The sequence below is a fragment of the Drosophila navojoa genome, chromosome 4, assembly GCF_054131105.1.
Source record: "Drosophila navojoa isolate 15081-1374.11 chromosome 4, UAZ_NAV_1.0, whole genome shotgun sequence".
Classification (NCBI taxonomy): domain Eukaryota; kingdom Metazoa; phylum Arthropoda; class Insecta; order Diptera; family Drosophilidae; genus Drosophila; species Drosophila navojoa.
The window spans coordinates 17,912,337-17,928,551 of NC_142892.1; the positions used below are offsets into that span (position 1 = coordinate 17,912,337).

Here is a 16,215-nt window from a genome sequence, read left to right on the forward strand (position 1 = left end):
ATTATTGGTGAAATTAGAATTTCTCATTAAAATAAGTGTTGCTGCTGCCGGACCCGGTTGACTTGACTTGAGACGTAGTCGCTCCGAGCAAGGTGCTCGGCCATGGCATCGGACTTAAGTTACCAGATTTGCCCACTTCCACGCTTGCCGCTCATTAGTTGCGCCTCAGAGCTGACAGACAGACAGTCAGGCAGACGGCCGGACAGCCGGACGGACAGGCAGACAGTGTCTCAGTATTTGTGCATTTGTATCTTTATTTTTTTTTCTCTCCCCATTGTGCAGCTCCATGACAGCTTTGCCACTTGAGTTTCCTTGTCCGTTGGGGCAGCTGGGCAGAACACTTCTTATAAAGGCATTTTGGCATTCTCAATTTTTAATGGATTTCGTATACCAGTAATTAAAAGTGCAACTCTTTTCCTATTTCTCTTCATCTAGACTTGTCATTTGGGTCCCGTCTAATAGGCTTACCAACTGAAACACTTGGCATTAATGCATTAAAAAATATTTCCCATTTGCAATTTGATTGTTGAAGCAGCTGCTGATTTATCAGACGCGTACTCAAGTCGAACCTTTTAGCCACTCTTTGGCTCTAATTGTTGCTAGAGTAATCCAATTTGTGGCTTTTAAGCGCATTTAGCAACCCTTTTGCGGGCGGGGAGTTTTGTAATTGATAAGGGCTGCAACTATCGGGGTAATTATTAAAGGGGAAACTGTTCGAAGAGGAAGTCTAGCAATCTAGCTACTTGCCTTAACTCACACATACTGAAAGGAGAAGCATAAATATTTATTTATTTATTTTATTTAAGTGTTTTTATTGAGCTTTATTTAGCTTGAATATTTTGTTAAGAATGATGTTATTATTATTTTTGTTTTTATTAGTATTTATATTAATAAAATTATTATTTTTATGCTACTTTTTTTTATTTAGTTAATATATACATATATTTTATTTTTATTTTTATTATTTATACTAATATTATTTTGTTTTGTTTTTATATTTATATTTTATTTATTTGTTTTTATATTTACAGGTTTAGACTAAATATGTAGAATAAATATAAACATTTATAATAACAATAAAAATACATTTTGACTTGAGCTAATTTTGTAAAATAATTTTTATTAAAGATATCATACTAATATTAAAAGTAATGTAAAAATATATTATATATATATTATATATTTTTATAAAAAATATATTATATATTTTTAGTTTTTTTGTTATTATGCTTAAAAATGATTCGAAAATATAATAAAAGTCTAGTAAGCTCAAAAATACCCATTATTTAAGAGGCCATTTTCAGGCCAAAAAAATATTTCATTTCTAAAGAGGATTGAAAATATATTAATTAAATAATATAAATTATTTGCCTAAATAACTTGTCTGCAACTCTGTTGAAATTTGTTTTAATTGGCTTTTATAATATTTATTTTTGATTTTAATTGTATTATTTTACTCGCAGCACAGAAGGAGTAGAGAAAGTTTGCACAGCAGTGTTGCTAGACTATAGGTAGATAAAAAAATACTTAATTATAGTGTTGTTAAATGATACTATTGTGTAGCATACAAGTTTAAGGAGAATTTCTAGCAAACTCAGTTATAAATGACTCTAGTTTACTCTGCTTATAGTATTCATTAACTAGAACTAATATCTACCTGCATCCACTTGTTACCTTTGCACTGAGTTTACTCTAATGTTCGCTGAAAACACAACTTCCTCTCTAGGATCTATCGATCTAGATTCTCGACAATTTCGTAAATGCAAAATAGCAAGGGCTTCCCAAAAACCAAACTGCAAACCCCATTAATTTAGAACAAGCGCATTCAACCTAAAGTTTGGCCTCGACTTTTGGCCATTTCGGTCATTCAATGGCGTGCAACAGTGTTGCAAGTGTGGCAAACTTTTGTGGCAACACACACACACACGCACACATATGTGTGCTGTGGCCGGATAGGATATCTGCACCAGCTACATTGTTGAGTAGGCAAAAGTTTTGAATTTAACTTTTGCTTGTTTCATTCAAGTGGCGGCAGCAGCAACAACAACTGAAATGTTAAACAAAAACTTTATGCCAAAAGCCACAACAAACGCAACGGGAAACTGACTGACTGGGCGTGGCAGTTGCAGTTGCAATTGTTTGCTTTCTGCTCAGTTGTGTTATTATTATTTTGTGGTTTTGGCATTGAGTAGCTGCTGAGCTGACAACTTCGATTCCCAGTTGCAATGCGCAATGCATTCAGATAAAATACAATTTTTGTTTGTTTTAATTAATTCTGTATTATTTATTCTTTTTTGTTTGTGTTTTCATTTTCAGCCAGAAACGTGTTTGGCATTTCGTGTCTGTTTAACGTCTTAACTGCAAGTCCTGCGCCCTCTCTCTCTCTCTCTCTTTCTCTCCCTCTCCATGGCATTTACAGCTTCTGTTTGCTTTGGGGAATATCTTTACTTGCATTTGTTTATATTAATTTTGTTTTTTTCTCTATCTTGGTTTTCCTTTTCTCTCTTTTCTATTATTTGCTGTGCACTGTAATTAGCCACGCCCCAGACTAGTCTATGGACAAGACAGCTGGCGTCTGCTCTGCGTCAGCCGTCTCCTGCCCCTGTTTGTTGGCCAAAATTGCTGTGCATAAAGAGTTTAAGTTGACATTTTTAGCAACAGTTTGTAATTTGGTCGTCGCGTAACCCTTTTGCCCCGATATTTGCTAATTTTTTCCTTACTTTTCTTTGCTTACATTTTACTTGCAGACTCCAGACTGCGGACTTAATTGCATTCGCCAAAAGGCTCGCCCGCCGCTGCTGTTTTGCATTTAGATTTCATTGTTGAACTGCAGCTGAAAGGTAAGTGAGAATTTAAGAATTTAAGTTTTGAATTCATTTGGTAAACTTGGCTTCGCTTAATTCACTTGTCAATTAAAAAATCATAAAAAATACATTTATTTATTTATACAAATTATGCATAAATGTTTATGGCCCAGCTGCATTTTTATGGCCGGCTTTCAAATTAAGTCGCTCCAGCTAAAAGCCTGCTTCATATTTTACGATCTTTGGACATTTTATGCCCAAGGCCTAACCCTTCGCCCTTAGGGCGGGGCGTTTTTTGGCACCCGCCATAACTTAATTATCCATATGAATCCTTCAGTTTTATTGCGCCTTAGCCAGCAGCGGGTCAGCCCTTTTAATTATGATGAGTACTCTGCCTCCCTCACTTTCCCCCTCACCCTGCCCTTCTCTTTATCTTTGCATCTGTCATATTTTTATTTATCTAAAGTGGCAAATCTTCACGGAGCCTGCTCATTAAAGTGACATCAAATCGAGCCTGCCAAATGTTTTATTATTGTTGCTGTCGTTTTCCCACATTTCAAACATTTTCCACATTTTCTACATTTTCCACTCTCCCAGTTTTATGTCCAGCAGCTGTACGTCAACATAAATTTATGGTTTGGGCCGTTAATTTCACAAGCCCGTGGGCTCTACAAAATTTTAAACACTTTTGATTAAGACGTACATGCAGCCAAAAAAGGCTTTTGTCTTTGCGGTTTGCTGCTTGGCTCGGAAACGTCATTGTCATTGTTGTGTGGTGGCGCCTCGGCGGGCTGCCACACATGCAACGCATTGCTGCGGTTGCATTCGTAGGCGGGGCGTGGGCGGCGGCTCTTTGAAGTAAGCAGCGGAGATATTGCCTTGAGGCTAAGCCTCATTTGTGGTCAAATTGTGTGCTGTGCGTCAGCCTAAAGTCGATTGTGTCAATATTGTGCCATGGCTAATGGGTAATGGCTAATGGGCAATGGGTAATGTTTGCGATAAGGATTTACGTAAGTTGCGGCCGGCCGCCAGCGTTCGATTACCTCGGCTCATATGCTAATTAGCGCCTGCCGATTAAACTTAAAGTGCTTCGGGGCCTTGCAATGCGATGGCATTTAATAGCGAGCCACAAAGCCCATATGGCAAACTTTTGCCAATAACAATGCGAGGCCGTAAACTAGCTGTAAAAACACATAAAAATCATAGCATACATTTAGGAGTCGAATTACAAGTGCCCCAGCGAAAAGGGGTTGCTGCCGAGTGGCATGAAAAGGAGTGGCTGCGTTTGCACATTAAAAACCCATAAAAATCGAGAATTGAATTGCCAAACAACAATACATAAAGTGGCCCTGAAGATAATACAATAAAAAATAAAAAAGAAAACAAGGGCAAATCTAAAAGTAAAATTGAAGAAAAACCAATTGAAACAATCGATTAAAATCGATCAATGAAATTGAATCACGTGTTACAATTTCCTTGAACCAATTCACATCCAGTTACAATCTGTGGAGCATCTAGAGCCCCCTTAGGATTGTAGACACATAAAATATGGCATTTACTTGAAATTCCTTCAAAGCAGCTGTAGGATTTACTTTCCTATCTATAGTTAGTTTAAAATATAAATTAATTTAAATGATTATAAATTATATATGAATAGTATAATAATAAAATTATTCTAAATTCAAATCAAATGGTTTTATAATGCAATTATATTTTCAAATGGCAACAGCCTTGGAAGAGTATTAAGAATAAATCGAAGTGGTATCTGTTAATGATTAACTGGCATTTTCTGGGAGATTAATCAGTAGAATAACACTTTTTTAATACTCATTCCCGAAAGTGAAATGAGTATATTTGTTTTGTAACTGTCAATCTTGTTCTTAACGTGTTAGCAATCCATTGAATTCAAAAAAATATAATCTATAGCGATAGATTAACACTTCCTAGCGAGAAAGTTATTTTTTCCACCTGACTGGCTATTGACTTGGGTAAAAGATCAGCTCTGGGACTTTTATTGATGTCTTGATGCATTTGTAGTCTTCAATGTAGTTGGGGAACCTTTGCTCAGCCAGAGCATGTTAGTCTGCTCAATTTTTGTGTATTAGTGTTATTCTTTTGTTGTTTAGAGATAACATTAAGTTTATGCATTTAGAGAACACACTCGATTGCCTTGCCCTAACTTGCCTTATCAATTTTTACTATGCATCGACTCTTAATCAATTTTTATGCAAGCGAATTCATATTTCGTTTAGAGTTTTGAACTCTTTCGGCAACGCATCAATTGTCGCACGTCTTGCTGGCAAGTTCAGTGCTCTCTGTTAACCCCCTCTGTTAATACGCAGGACACACTCGCCCCCCCGCCGCCGTCAGTTACACGCTTACCCCTTGACATACCGGACTATCAGTTGGCAGAAGCGAAAACTTTTATGCGCTTGTTAACAAAAGCGTGAAATTCAATGCGGACGAACGCAAATTTACGACACTGCAAATTAAACTTGATTTTTATTTAAATAAATTGCATTTTATGCGCTCGGCTAGGATATGCGATGCCGTCGCCTCGTCCTCGTCCTCGTCGTCGTCGTCGAGTCGTCGAGTCGTAATAATAAGCAGGCAACGGCCATAATTTGCACCGGAATATGACGGCAGGATATGTGGCAGTGGGTTTTGTTGGCTCGTGTTTGGGCGACGGGCTGGCTGCTTTATGTATTTTTATTTATTACACGCAGCATTGCCAGGAAATGTTTGTTGATTTTCCGCAGTGCGCGCACAATAAAAATCGGGGCACAGAAAAAAAAAACGAATTATTTTCTAGACGAACGCGCGTCGCTCGAATATAAAAAAAATACCCAGAAATTCTACAAATTGTACAGAGTTTTATTATAGAGTGCATTGTGGGTATTGTGAGTGTGTGATGGAATTTGCAAGGTATTTATACATGGGATATAATATATACATATATTTGAAAATTTGTAATATATCTGTTTCATATGGTTTATATAGTTGGCAATGGCAAATGAAATAGGGAAGCTAAACAAGAAAAATACTATTTTTTCAATGATTATTGATTGATGATTATTTTAAAGTGCAATATTAATGTAAAATGTTATGTAGTATATAAAAATATAATTTTTTTAATTTATATTATTATGTATTATATAAAGTGTAATATTATTTATATAATATTGGGTTTTATAAACTTAAAAAATAGAAAATACTTCTTCGCCCACCTTATTTTATTTAATTATTTGGTATTATATATTTTATTTTACTTATTATATTTTTTATAGAATACTTTATATTTTACATTTTATACTTTTAATGTTATTCATTTATTAGTATTTATTTTATTTTATTTATTTTATTATTATTTATTTATATTTATTTCTTTTAAGTAACTGTTAATTTCGTACAATTTAGATGTTTCATAAACGTGAATGAATTACATGAAAACTTACGAGTAAAAGCCTGTCCCCTTTGATTTCATAATATAAATAAAATGAGTCAGTATGTACGAGAAACCTAATACACACAAATGATCTAAGAGAGTTTTTTGTTATCTAAAACTACCTCTAAATATTAAACATATACAAGATAATTATTCTCAGCAAGAGCATACAATTTTCGTTCTGCAATTCACCATTCTTACAATTATTGCCTGTTTCTTTTATTTATTTTTATTTTTTTTATACGACCTCGTCGCCGCCGTCATTAAAAACGGAAATGTGATGCGTAATTTGTGCGCCGCGAAGTATGCAATACAGAAATTTTGAATGGAGCCAGGCGAAACGAATTGATAAGGGCTTAACAAAAGGTTCAATGGCTAACGCAGATGTATTCCGGTCTGAGCCTCAAGAGCTGTTGAGCATACCAGCCCTGGTAGCTGGGCAATCGCAATCTCAATGGCAATTGCAATTGCAATCTCTTGAAAATGTAGCATAAAGAATGCTTTCACGTTTCACTTAACAGCTCGTATCTTGCAATAGTAGGGATCTTTGGTATGCAGCGTCATGACGAAGATGAGGCGCGCCTTCTCCTGCCGCTCGCCCAGGGGCTCGAAGTAGAAGCTCCTCAGGAGGTGAGCCAGCACCAGCTTCAGCATGACCATGGCATAGCGCTGGCCCAGGCAGCTGCGCGGACCCGTCATGAAGGGTATGTAGGTGGAGGGTTCGATCTTGGGCTGGGCATCGCGGGCCCAGCGCTGCGGCCTGAAGACCAGCGGCTCGGGAAAGAATTCCTTGCAGCGGCCCATATACATGGGCGAGATGATTACGTCGCTGCCCTTGGGTATGAAGAAGTTATCTGAAAGGAGTCGAGATATAGCCCAGCTGATCTGGATATTGCAGTGGATTTCGCTCACTGATTGTGCAATTGGCTGTGGCACGGCGCGCTGTGATGGGCGCCGAGGGATACATGCGCAGCGTCTCCTTGATGCACATTTCCAGGTAGACCAGCTCTCGCATTTGCTCAATCGTTATGGCTGTGGCTGCATCTCGCCCGCAAACCCGCCAGATCTCCTCGCGGCACTGCTGCTGATACTCCACATGCAGCGTCATGTTGTACATGAAGAACTTGAGCATGGCCGCGGTCAAGTCGAAGCCGCCAAAGATAATTGTGTCCACCTCCTCGCGTATTTCCCTCTCCTTTAGCGGCTGGCCGTCGGCGCCCCTGGCCAGCAGCAAGTTATCCAGTAGGCTGCGGGTTTGCTGCTGACGGGACTCGGCGTCAGACGTGGCCTCGTTATTGCCATTGGCCAGATCCGAGGCGAGCTGAGCCAAACGCTTGGTGACAATGCCCTTGGTAAAGCCGTGAAGGATCTTCAGGAGCTGCCTTTCGCGTGCTGCGAGCGGCGTGAAGTAATAGATGAGTGGATAGCGATAGAGTAGATTCTTCAGCCTGGTGTCAAATACGTGAAAAATTCTGAAAAGCAGTGCGGCTAAAGTGACCTGAAGTGTCTATATGAGTTCTTCCATATGGCCTACTCACTCTCTGACTGCATCCAGGTACTCCGACTTCTCACCCGACTGCGAGTTGACTGTGGTGCCCAGCGCCGTTTCGCAGATGGTGTCTAGCGTGCAGCAGCTGATGAACTGAAAGAAATCCACGGGCTGATCCGTGTCGGCCAGTGTGGCCAGCCTGTCTAGGAGGATGCGCGCCTGCCGCTCGAATATATGCACAAACTGCTTAACCATGCTGTAGTTAAAGGTCGGCGCAATCATCTTCCGGCTATGCATCCATTTATCCACACGGCTGGTGAACACGCCCGCGCCCAGCCAGTTCTCGAATACGCGATAGTCCGAGGTCTTCTGCAGCAGCTGCTTGGCGCTGCAGAGTGCCTGGATATCCTTGGGATTGCAGTCGAGTATGTAAAGCTTGGTGCCCAGCCAGAGCTTGCCCCGGTGATCCTGCAGATGGCAGTTGATCAGCTCCGCGGCGCGCTTAAAGGGACGCGGCCCAATGATTTTCGCAAAGATGTGCAAGTGCCCGAGGATGGGCAGTGAGGGCGGGCCCGGCCAGTTGCTGGTCAGTCGATTGATGCGCGCCTGGTAGCGAATCGAGTGTATGAGATAGGCCAGCACTACGCCCAAGAGTAGCAGCCACATCGAAACCGGGACCAACATAACGCTCCGAGCTCTCAGATGTAACTGTTCAAAATTAGCTTTGCATTTCGGATTTTAAATAAGTCACAGTCACAGCTTCTTGACAAAAACCATATATAGTATATATCGTAAATATAGTTGTAAATTTGTTGGCCACAAAAAAAATGCACTAATGAACAGATCACAGATCACAGATCATAGAGTTGCGAGCAAGGTCTCAGGTGTACATATATCTACGAATCGATCGATTAGTCAACGTCTGGATCCGCAGCAGAAGTGACTCTTTTTACTCGGTTGTCAGTGCTTAAGTACCCCGTCTTGATTGCTCGCTGATCATTTGTTTGGTATTCTGACAAATGTAAACAAATGCTTAAAGCGCATTCCGAAGGGAGGTATTGGCTGTGGCGATACCCTAGAATATAAATAAACTGAAAAAGACAAGAGTTGCCAGCTGCAAATGATTAGTGAGCTGAAATCAGTTTGCTTCTCAAAATCAGCTGAAGAACTTCATGTACTTCTGCTTCATTTAATATACATCTCTTATTATCTCGATTATACAGGGTATATTTCCATAAATTTGCATTGAGGATAGACAACAAAGTACTTAGATTGAGCTCCACTCACTTGGCAAATAAATAAGTTCAATATTGTTATTGCGAAATTATAAATTTGATGAGCGAACACGTCCCACGCATACAAATTCTAGCCCATGCGAGCAAAATTGACAAACGGTCCACTAGATGCGCAAACATCGATCGCTGATCGGAAACACCCAGAGAGCTATGGAGCACACCAGTTGGGTGATTTACAGCACTCAATAAGTTTGCTAATTATTTTCAAATATTGAATTTAATATGCAGTTCTATACTTTGCGAATGTGTCTAAAATTGTTATTTTTGGAATGTGATAATCTGTATAAGCAAATGACAATATGATGAGCTTATAATTATGAAGTATATCATTAATGATAATCATACATACATACATATTAATTAATATATTCCAATATCCGAGTAAGGGTAATTTCTAGTCGCATTGCAAAGCTTTATCTCATTTTTATCAACAAATTTGACAGACAAGTTTTGTTTTTGCGCATTCCTTTCTCTCAGGTATTTGCTCAGGTCAATCGTCTTTTTATATCAGGCTCTTAATTGTCAATCTGCTAGAAACTGGAATCTGGAGATATATATTTGATGTATTTTCGGCAGAACTCTAATAAATATAAACAATAATAATGGAGCTCATGGGTGGCTTGCCAAGTTTGCTTGCTCACATCATGAAAAGAAAAGAGTATATAGGTTTTATCTGGCAGATCATATGCTTGTTAGCCTCGTCTTATAAAACATTCAGGCTTTGTCGATTTACATACATACTAGGTCAGTTATAGCAAATATTCTATTCTTTAAGGCTTAGTAGGATAAGTTAAGATAGGATAGATACATCAAATAAAAATATAGAAATTAAATAAATTTATATAAATATAAATCACTTATGCAGAATTGTCTATTATTTCTAGAGCTCAAATAAGGGAACTTGGCAGTAAAAATATTACAGAACACAAGGATTCATTTATTTTTTATACCGTGAACGAGTATTAAGCGGTCGATGGCGCCCGACTGCAACAGTCTGATATTAAAATTTTACTTTTAACAATTTTTTATTTTTTTATTTTAACATTCGGCTCACACAATCACCAGACTAAACTTAATTAAATATTTGTTTTGTTTATTGTTTGGTATTGTAATTATTATAAATAATTGGAGTTTAAACAAAGTTAGTTGCTTAGTCAGTTATAGCCAACTGTAAAAGTTGCTAACTGTTGCTAATAAGATGGTTACACTTTGTAAACTTTGACACTTGAATTCGTAATTATATTAATTAATATGCATATTTAAGCCAAAGTTCAGGCTGAAAAAATTAGTGAAATATAATATGCGAGTTTATTTTATTTTTATAAATAAAGTTGTATCACGAAATAGTTGTGTCTCATTAAAGGATTTGCACCTTTTCACATTTTCAATGCATCTTTTTTTATATCTGTCAAATTAATTAATAAATGAAGTATATGCCATTTATATTTGCACATTTTTTTAATAAACATGCGAAAAAAATGGAAATGCTCTTGATTTACAATGGAAAACGTAGCAGACGGCTTGCCTTTTTATTTGATATTGAATTGAAACAAGTGGACGTTGAATGTTGACTGAGAGGAAATATGAAAATATTTATATACATATATATATATAGTAATACGAATTTATGAATACACACACACACACACTCTGGTATCTATGATATGATATCGTGCAGTGCACACAAAAGCACATTAATTACAATTATTCATGTTTTTTTGTGCGCAGCAACTTTTCTGTGTTAATTAGTGTAAATACACAGTCCTGTTCACCTTTTATTTATTTTTTTGTTGCTCCCAGCTCTTAGACTGCATTGATATGCAAAATGAATTGAATGACAGTTGCACAGCCATATCGGACTCGCTATTAAATGTATGTATATATAAAATATTAAATATGGTTAGTCTTAGGCATAAACCAGATAATTTGCTTGCGTTCGTGACGGAGACAGGATGACTTTGTCAGCGAGTGGGAAGTCCAGCAAATGTTTGACATAAATTCCATTATCTAATGGATGCCAATAAACAGCGCAGACAAATAAACACCCAAACACAGACACATACAAGCACACACACACACACATGCACAATCAGGGAAAATCAGATGTAGATACAGTTGTGCACCTGACAGGACCAAAAGGCACATTGTCTCACATTTAAAATTAAAAGTGATGCGACACTGGCAGGGGAAATACTCAGGGACGGACCCTGAGAAGGGCGAAGCGATGTCGCAAACTAATTTGAATTTATGCAAAGATGTCGAGCTGCCTATTATAAGGCCTAATAGGCTTGATCGAAGTAGTCAATTGGCTATGAGATAGGGTTTGTCATGAGCAAAATTTAGTTAATATAGGAAAGAAAGCCAGAGAAAGACTGATATATTTATTATATATTAAATTATATATTATATTATATATACACTATATTATATATACATTATATTATATATATATTATATTATATATATATATTATATTTAATAATATTTTACTTATTTTTAATATATGTATATAGTATTTTTTGCTTATATTATATATTAATTAAAAAAAAAAAAAAACCTTTGCGCTGCTAGACTTAAGATAAGATAAATAAATTTACAATATGCATTAAAATTATAAAAATGTAGTTTAATAAATAAACTTTAATTAACTAATACATATAAAAAATTTAACTTTTTTTTTATTAATAGATATAATAGATATATTAAAATAAATTAAATCAATAATTAAATAATAAATAATTAGTACAATATAATATAAAATATAAAAATAAATAAAATATATAATTCATAATATATAAATATAATATATAAATATAAATAATATAAAATATAATATAACATAATAAATCAATGTAGGTAAAAATTACATGTAAATCAGAATATTTAAAACAAAATATTCAATATAAATCTTTAAATTTTAGTTTTATATATACTATACTTTATTATTTATAATCTATATTTTAAATTTTTATATTAAATAAAAATTTGTAATTTAGACTTAATTTGAAATACTAATATTATTATTGTTATTAGTATTTTTATTATTTTTATATTTATTATTATTATTTTGATTATTATTATTTTTAATATTATTATTTTTATTATTAATATTATTTCACTAGGGCATTTCCAGTTCGTCATTTAGCAATTGGCCTTCCCAGCTTGTTATTATTGTTGTCTGTGTGCATGTAGAGCTCTGTAATTAAACTGCACATTATCAGGAACGCCACACACACACACACAGATACACGCACACACACACTTGGATATAGATATGTATAACAAGCACTTACACAGGCAGAGGGACCGCATAATTATGCAGGCATTTGCATGTGTATATGTTGTTGTATTTGTAGCCCCGCCCAAACTGTCACATTGCATTTCGGCCATGTGGCTGAAATTAAATTTGGTCACATTTAATTATTGTTTATGCAAAGGCATCTTGAAAATTGCCATATTGCCATAGAAATGGGCTGCCTAATAAACGGCCCAGACGAAATCTGATAGGCGATAAGAGATAGAGATGGATGCGAGAGTTGAGATTGATGGATGGGTATTACTTGTCTAAGGTTGTCAGATAATATGAAAGACATTATCACAATTAGATTTATAACAATTGATTCCTAGGTGACTTAAAGATATTTTTCTAAAATTTGAACTTTATTTTTATTTTTTCTGGATGTAGCCAAGTTTCTCAAAATCAAATTGACATCAATTGATTCCATTTCTAATGCTAATCCTGGTCCAAATCTCTTAAGTTATATCCAAAAAGGGTTATTTAAGGATTTTACCATAATGCCTCTGCCTCCGCCCCTGCCCTTGCATCGTCTCGAATCGTTTCCACATCAATCGCAACCAATTTAATTTCACAATTAAATGCAAAGACGCGATGCGTTTAGCATAAATTAACAGCATGTAAGTAGGCGCCGCAGGGTGCTAAACATTGGGCAAGGGAGGGGGCAGGCTCTTGGGTGTGGTTCACTGGTTTCAGGTGTTGCCACCAAATAAGCCGCCAGGCAGTGCTTCCGTTCCGTGATGCCCACCCACAGCCACGGCCACAGCTCTGCTACTCGGTGTGGGCCTCAATTTTCCATTAGTGTATTTATTGCAGAATCTAATTTAATTGACGTCATCGTCTAATGCATTTAAGTAAAAGGAATTAAAAGCCTTTAATTGTACGCTTTAATTAAATTAGCCAAGATATTTGCCAAACTGCAGTCTTAAAAGATCTCCATGCTGACGTGCGAAAATCCATTTAACATCTATCAAGAAGCAGCTGTAACAACAGTTGAAATAAATTTCGGTTTCGGTTCTGTCTGCGAACAGACAGATAAAAACATATGTTCTGCGTGCTCACATTATTTTTATATCAGTAATCAATTTGAGATGTTGCTACAATAGCTGAAAACGAGTTGAGCATTTAAATTCTTTAAAAACACATATGTAAACAAAACATAAATATTCACAAAAAAACAGAAAACAAAAATATTTAATTAAAAACATTTTCTTTAAATAAATTGTTTACAAATTTAGTTTTTATAACTTCAAAAATACTATGAAACTGGTTCATGAGCGGGTGACGCAATTGTTGCTAAACTGCCAAATACAGTTTGACAAGCAGTGCAGCTGAAACTGCGCGTTTTGTTAGCGTTTTTCACTGAACTGCTGCGAGCTACAAATTAATATGTTAAAATTCAAATTATAGAAATTAATTTGATGAGTATTATATTAATAACAATTATAAATAATACTAATAAAATATTAATAGTGTGTACATTTAACATAGTGTAACATTTACATAACGAAAAAACTGCGCGTTTTGAAAGCATGTACAGACAGAAGAAATGCTAAATGAGAGAATAAGTTAAATATTATAAAAGCAATAAAAAAATATTTATTCAACAATAATCAAATTAATTATATTATTAGAAAAGCAATAAAAAAAATATATTGAAGAAATATATATATAAAGTCAATTAAGAAATAAATAGTAAAAAAAATTATTTTATGAAAAATACTATAGTAATAATATAAGCAAACTAAATATAATAATATTAGTTCTATTAACTTAATAAATTTGTTAGCATATAAAAAATAACATGCCAGGCTATGGCCAACACCAAAATATTTGTTCTTATTTAATTTTTCCCTCATAAATTTTTATTTAAGTTGCGCGTTTTGCTAAAAATTAGTTTTTTTTGCGTCTTGACCTAGAGTTTACCCATAAACAAATTTCAACTACAAATTATGAACAAAATAGTCAAAAATATATTACTAGATATAAAATATAAAAGAAGTACATAAAAACCATAGACATATGTATATGAATATATATACATATATGCTCAAGTGCGCGCACTTCTTAAAGACCTTAGTTTACCTGTCTGACATAACATGATTATAATTAAAAAAAAAAAAAAAAAACATTATGTAACGAATTCTTGCTGTTGTTAAACTAGGAGTTTTAATAGCTAAGATTGCTAAACATAAAAAAAAATATGAAGAATTATAAAAATATTATAAAAATGATGTAAAATCTAGTTATTTAATATATAAATTTAATATACATATGGAGCTTTGCTGCAGTAAATTGGATATTTATCAGACACAAATTTGCGTCAATCAAAATGACGTGTTAACTGGTTGCTTTTGGCCAAATTTGCTTCAAGAGAGAAAAGACTACCGGTTAGCTAACCGCAAGACTTAATCAGCTTTATCTGCGGGCATTAAACAGAAGTAAAAATAATAATTATAAATATTACTTTTTAGCCTCTTGCCTCGCTGCACAGACAGCAATGAAGTTGGCTTTTTTTGTTTTTTGTATCTTTCTTTATTTTGGCGTCGACTTTGCCGCTAACCTTCGACGCGAAAATTGTTTTGTACTTATTTTTTCAGTTAACATTCGGTTTAGCTGGCAGCTCGCAGTGTTTAAAGGTGTTTTTCAGTTTTGTTTCAGTTGTTGTTGCTTTGTGCTCAGGGCATAGCTGTGTTATGGGAGTACGAGTTTTGAATTGAAGGACGTCGGCGGCATTGGCCATTCGAAGGCGAGTCGAGTGAGCTGGCAAACTGGAGTTTGTTCTGTGGCAACCTCTCACAGTTTCCAGCTAACAGTTAACAGTTGCATTAGAGCCCAGTTAGCTGCAGTTTGCTGCTGCTGCCGTTCTACCGTTGTTACCTTTAATATACCTTTTTCGGTGATTGTTGGCCAGGCCGGGGCCAGCGCAGCAACAAGTCACGTTCCGCTTTAGCCGCCGTCCGGTTATTTCACTTGGATTCTTGGCAATTGCAGCACTTGCCGCTTGTCAGTCACTCACTCACTCACTTACTTTGCCAGGGTCAAACGGGTTTTTACTCGCATATTTTTTCCACGATATCAGCTGGGCAGGGAATGGCCCAGGGTAAGGCATAGGTAATGGCAGCTTAGTGACCTTTTACCTGCTGCTCGGCCTAGGCCCAGGCCCAGCTCTAGTTGCAGCTGCCGCATATTATAGAATATTAACCAAATATTGATATGGCCTGTGCGTACGTGACGAAAGACACGAAAGTGTCTTATCCTCTGTGCAAACAATGCCACGGAATGCGCATAATTATCATGGCTATACAAATGTCTGTCTAATTTATGCTAGGTTTGTTTCTTTACATTGAAATTATAATTAAGACACTTAAATGATGGTTATTAAACAAAGAATAGTACGGGTTTCCTTGAGCAAAGTGTCTAACTTCATTTAATTATAAATTTAGTTAGAGTTCTTCCCAGCAACTTTGAAGTAATTATAATTATTTAATTAATACAAATTGCAATTTTAATTATTATTTATTGTTATATTTAAATTAAAATTTAGAAAAATTTATTAAATTTAATTAAAAATGTATAAAAAAATCTATAATATTAAAAAAAAAAAAATAATTACATATTTTTAATATAAAATATATATAATATAAAATATATGTATTTACATATAATATATTGAAAAATAACTATTAAATATTTACATAATTGATAACAATGGATTTTTAAATATCTTTTATTATTTTTATAATCGTATTAAAATTAAATATTCATAACTTTATATTATTGTTGTATTTTTATATTATTGATAATCTTTTATTATTTATAAAATGTATTAGTATTTATGATTTTGTTTTTATTTTTATTTTCTAATAAGTTATTTTATATGAATT

General features: G+C 35.1%; 1 protein-coding gene across 1 annotated transcript; it reads right to left on the minus strand.

Moving 5' to 3' along the window:
- Positions 1–6,757: 6,757 nt before the first annotated feature.
- Positions 6,758–8,688, minus strand: Cyp312a1 (Cytochrome P450 312a1). Its single transcript, XM_018101439.3, has 3 exons — positions 7,788–8,688; positions 7,162–7,721; positions 6,758–7,103 (listed from the first exon to the last, which is right to left on the minus strand). The coding sequence occupies exons 1-3, from the start codon at positions 8,420–8,422 to the stop codon at positions 6,760–6,762; spliced, it is 1,539 nt and encodes a 512-aa protein (XP_017956928.1). The 5' UTR covers positions 8,423–8,688; the 3' UTR covers positions 6,758–6,759.
- Between the last annotated feature and the right edge of the window lie 7,527 nt (positions 8,689–16,215).

Excerpts from the sequence above, each read along its gene's own strand:
- Cyp312a1 (XM_018101439.3), bottom strand. The coding sequence starts at position 8,422 with ATGTTGGTCCCGGTTTCGATGTGGCTGCTACTCTTGGGCGTAGTGCTG. Across the intron at positions 7,722-7,787 it reads TACCTGGATGCAGTCAGAGA|AATTTTTCACGTATTTGACA; the intron begins GTGAGTAGGCCA and ends ACTGCTTTTCAG. Across the intron at positions 7,104-7,161 it reads CACAGCCAATTGCACAATCA|ATAACTTCTTCATACCCAAG; the intron begins GTGAGCGAAATC and ends GACTCCTTTCAG.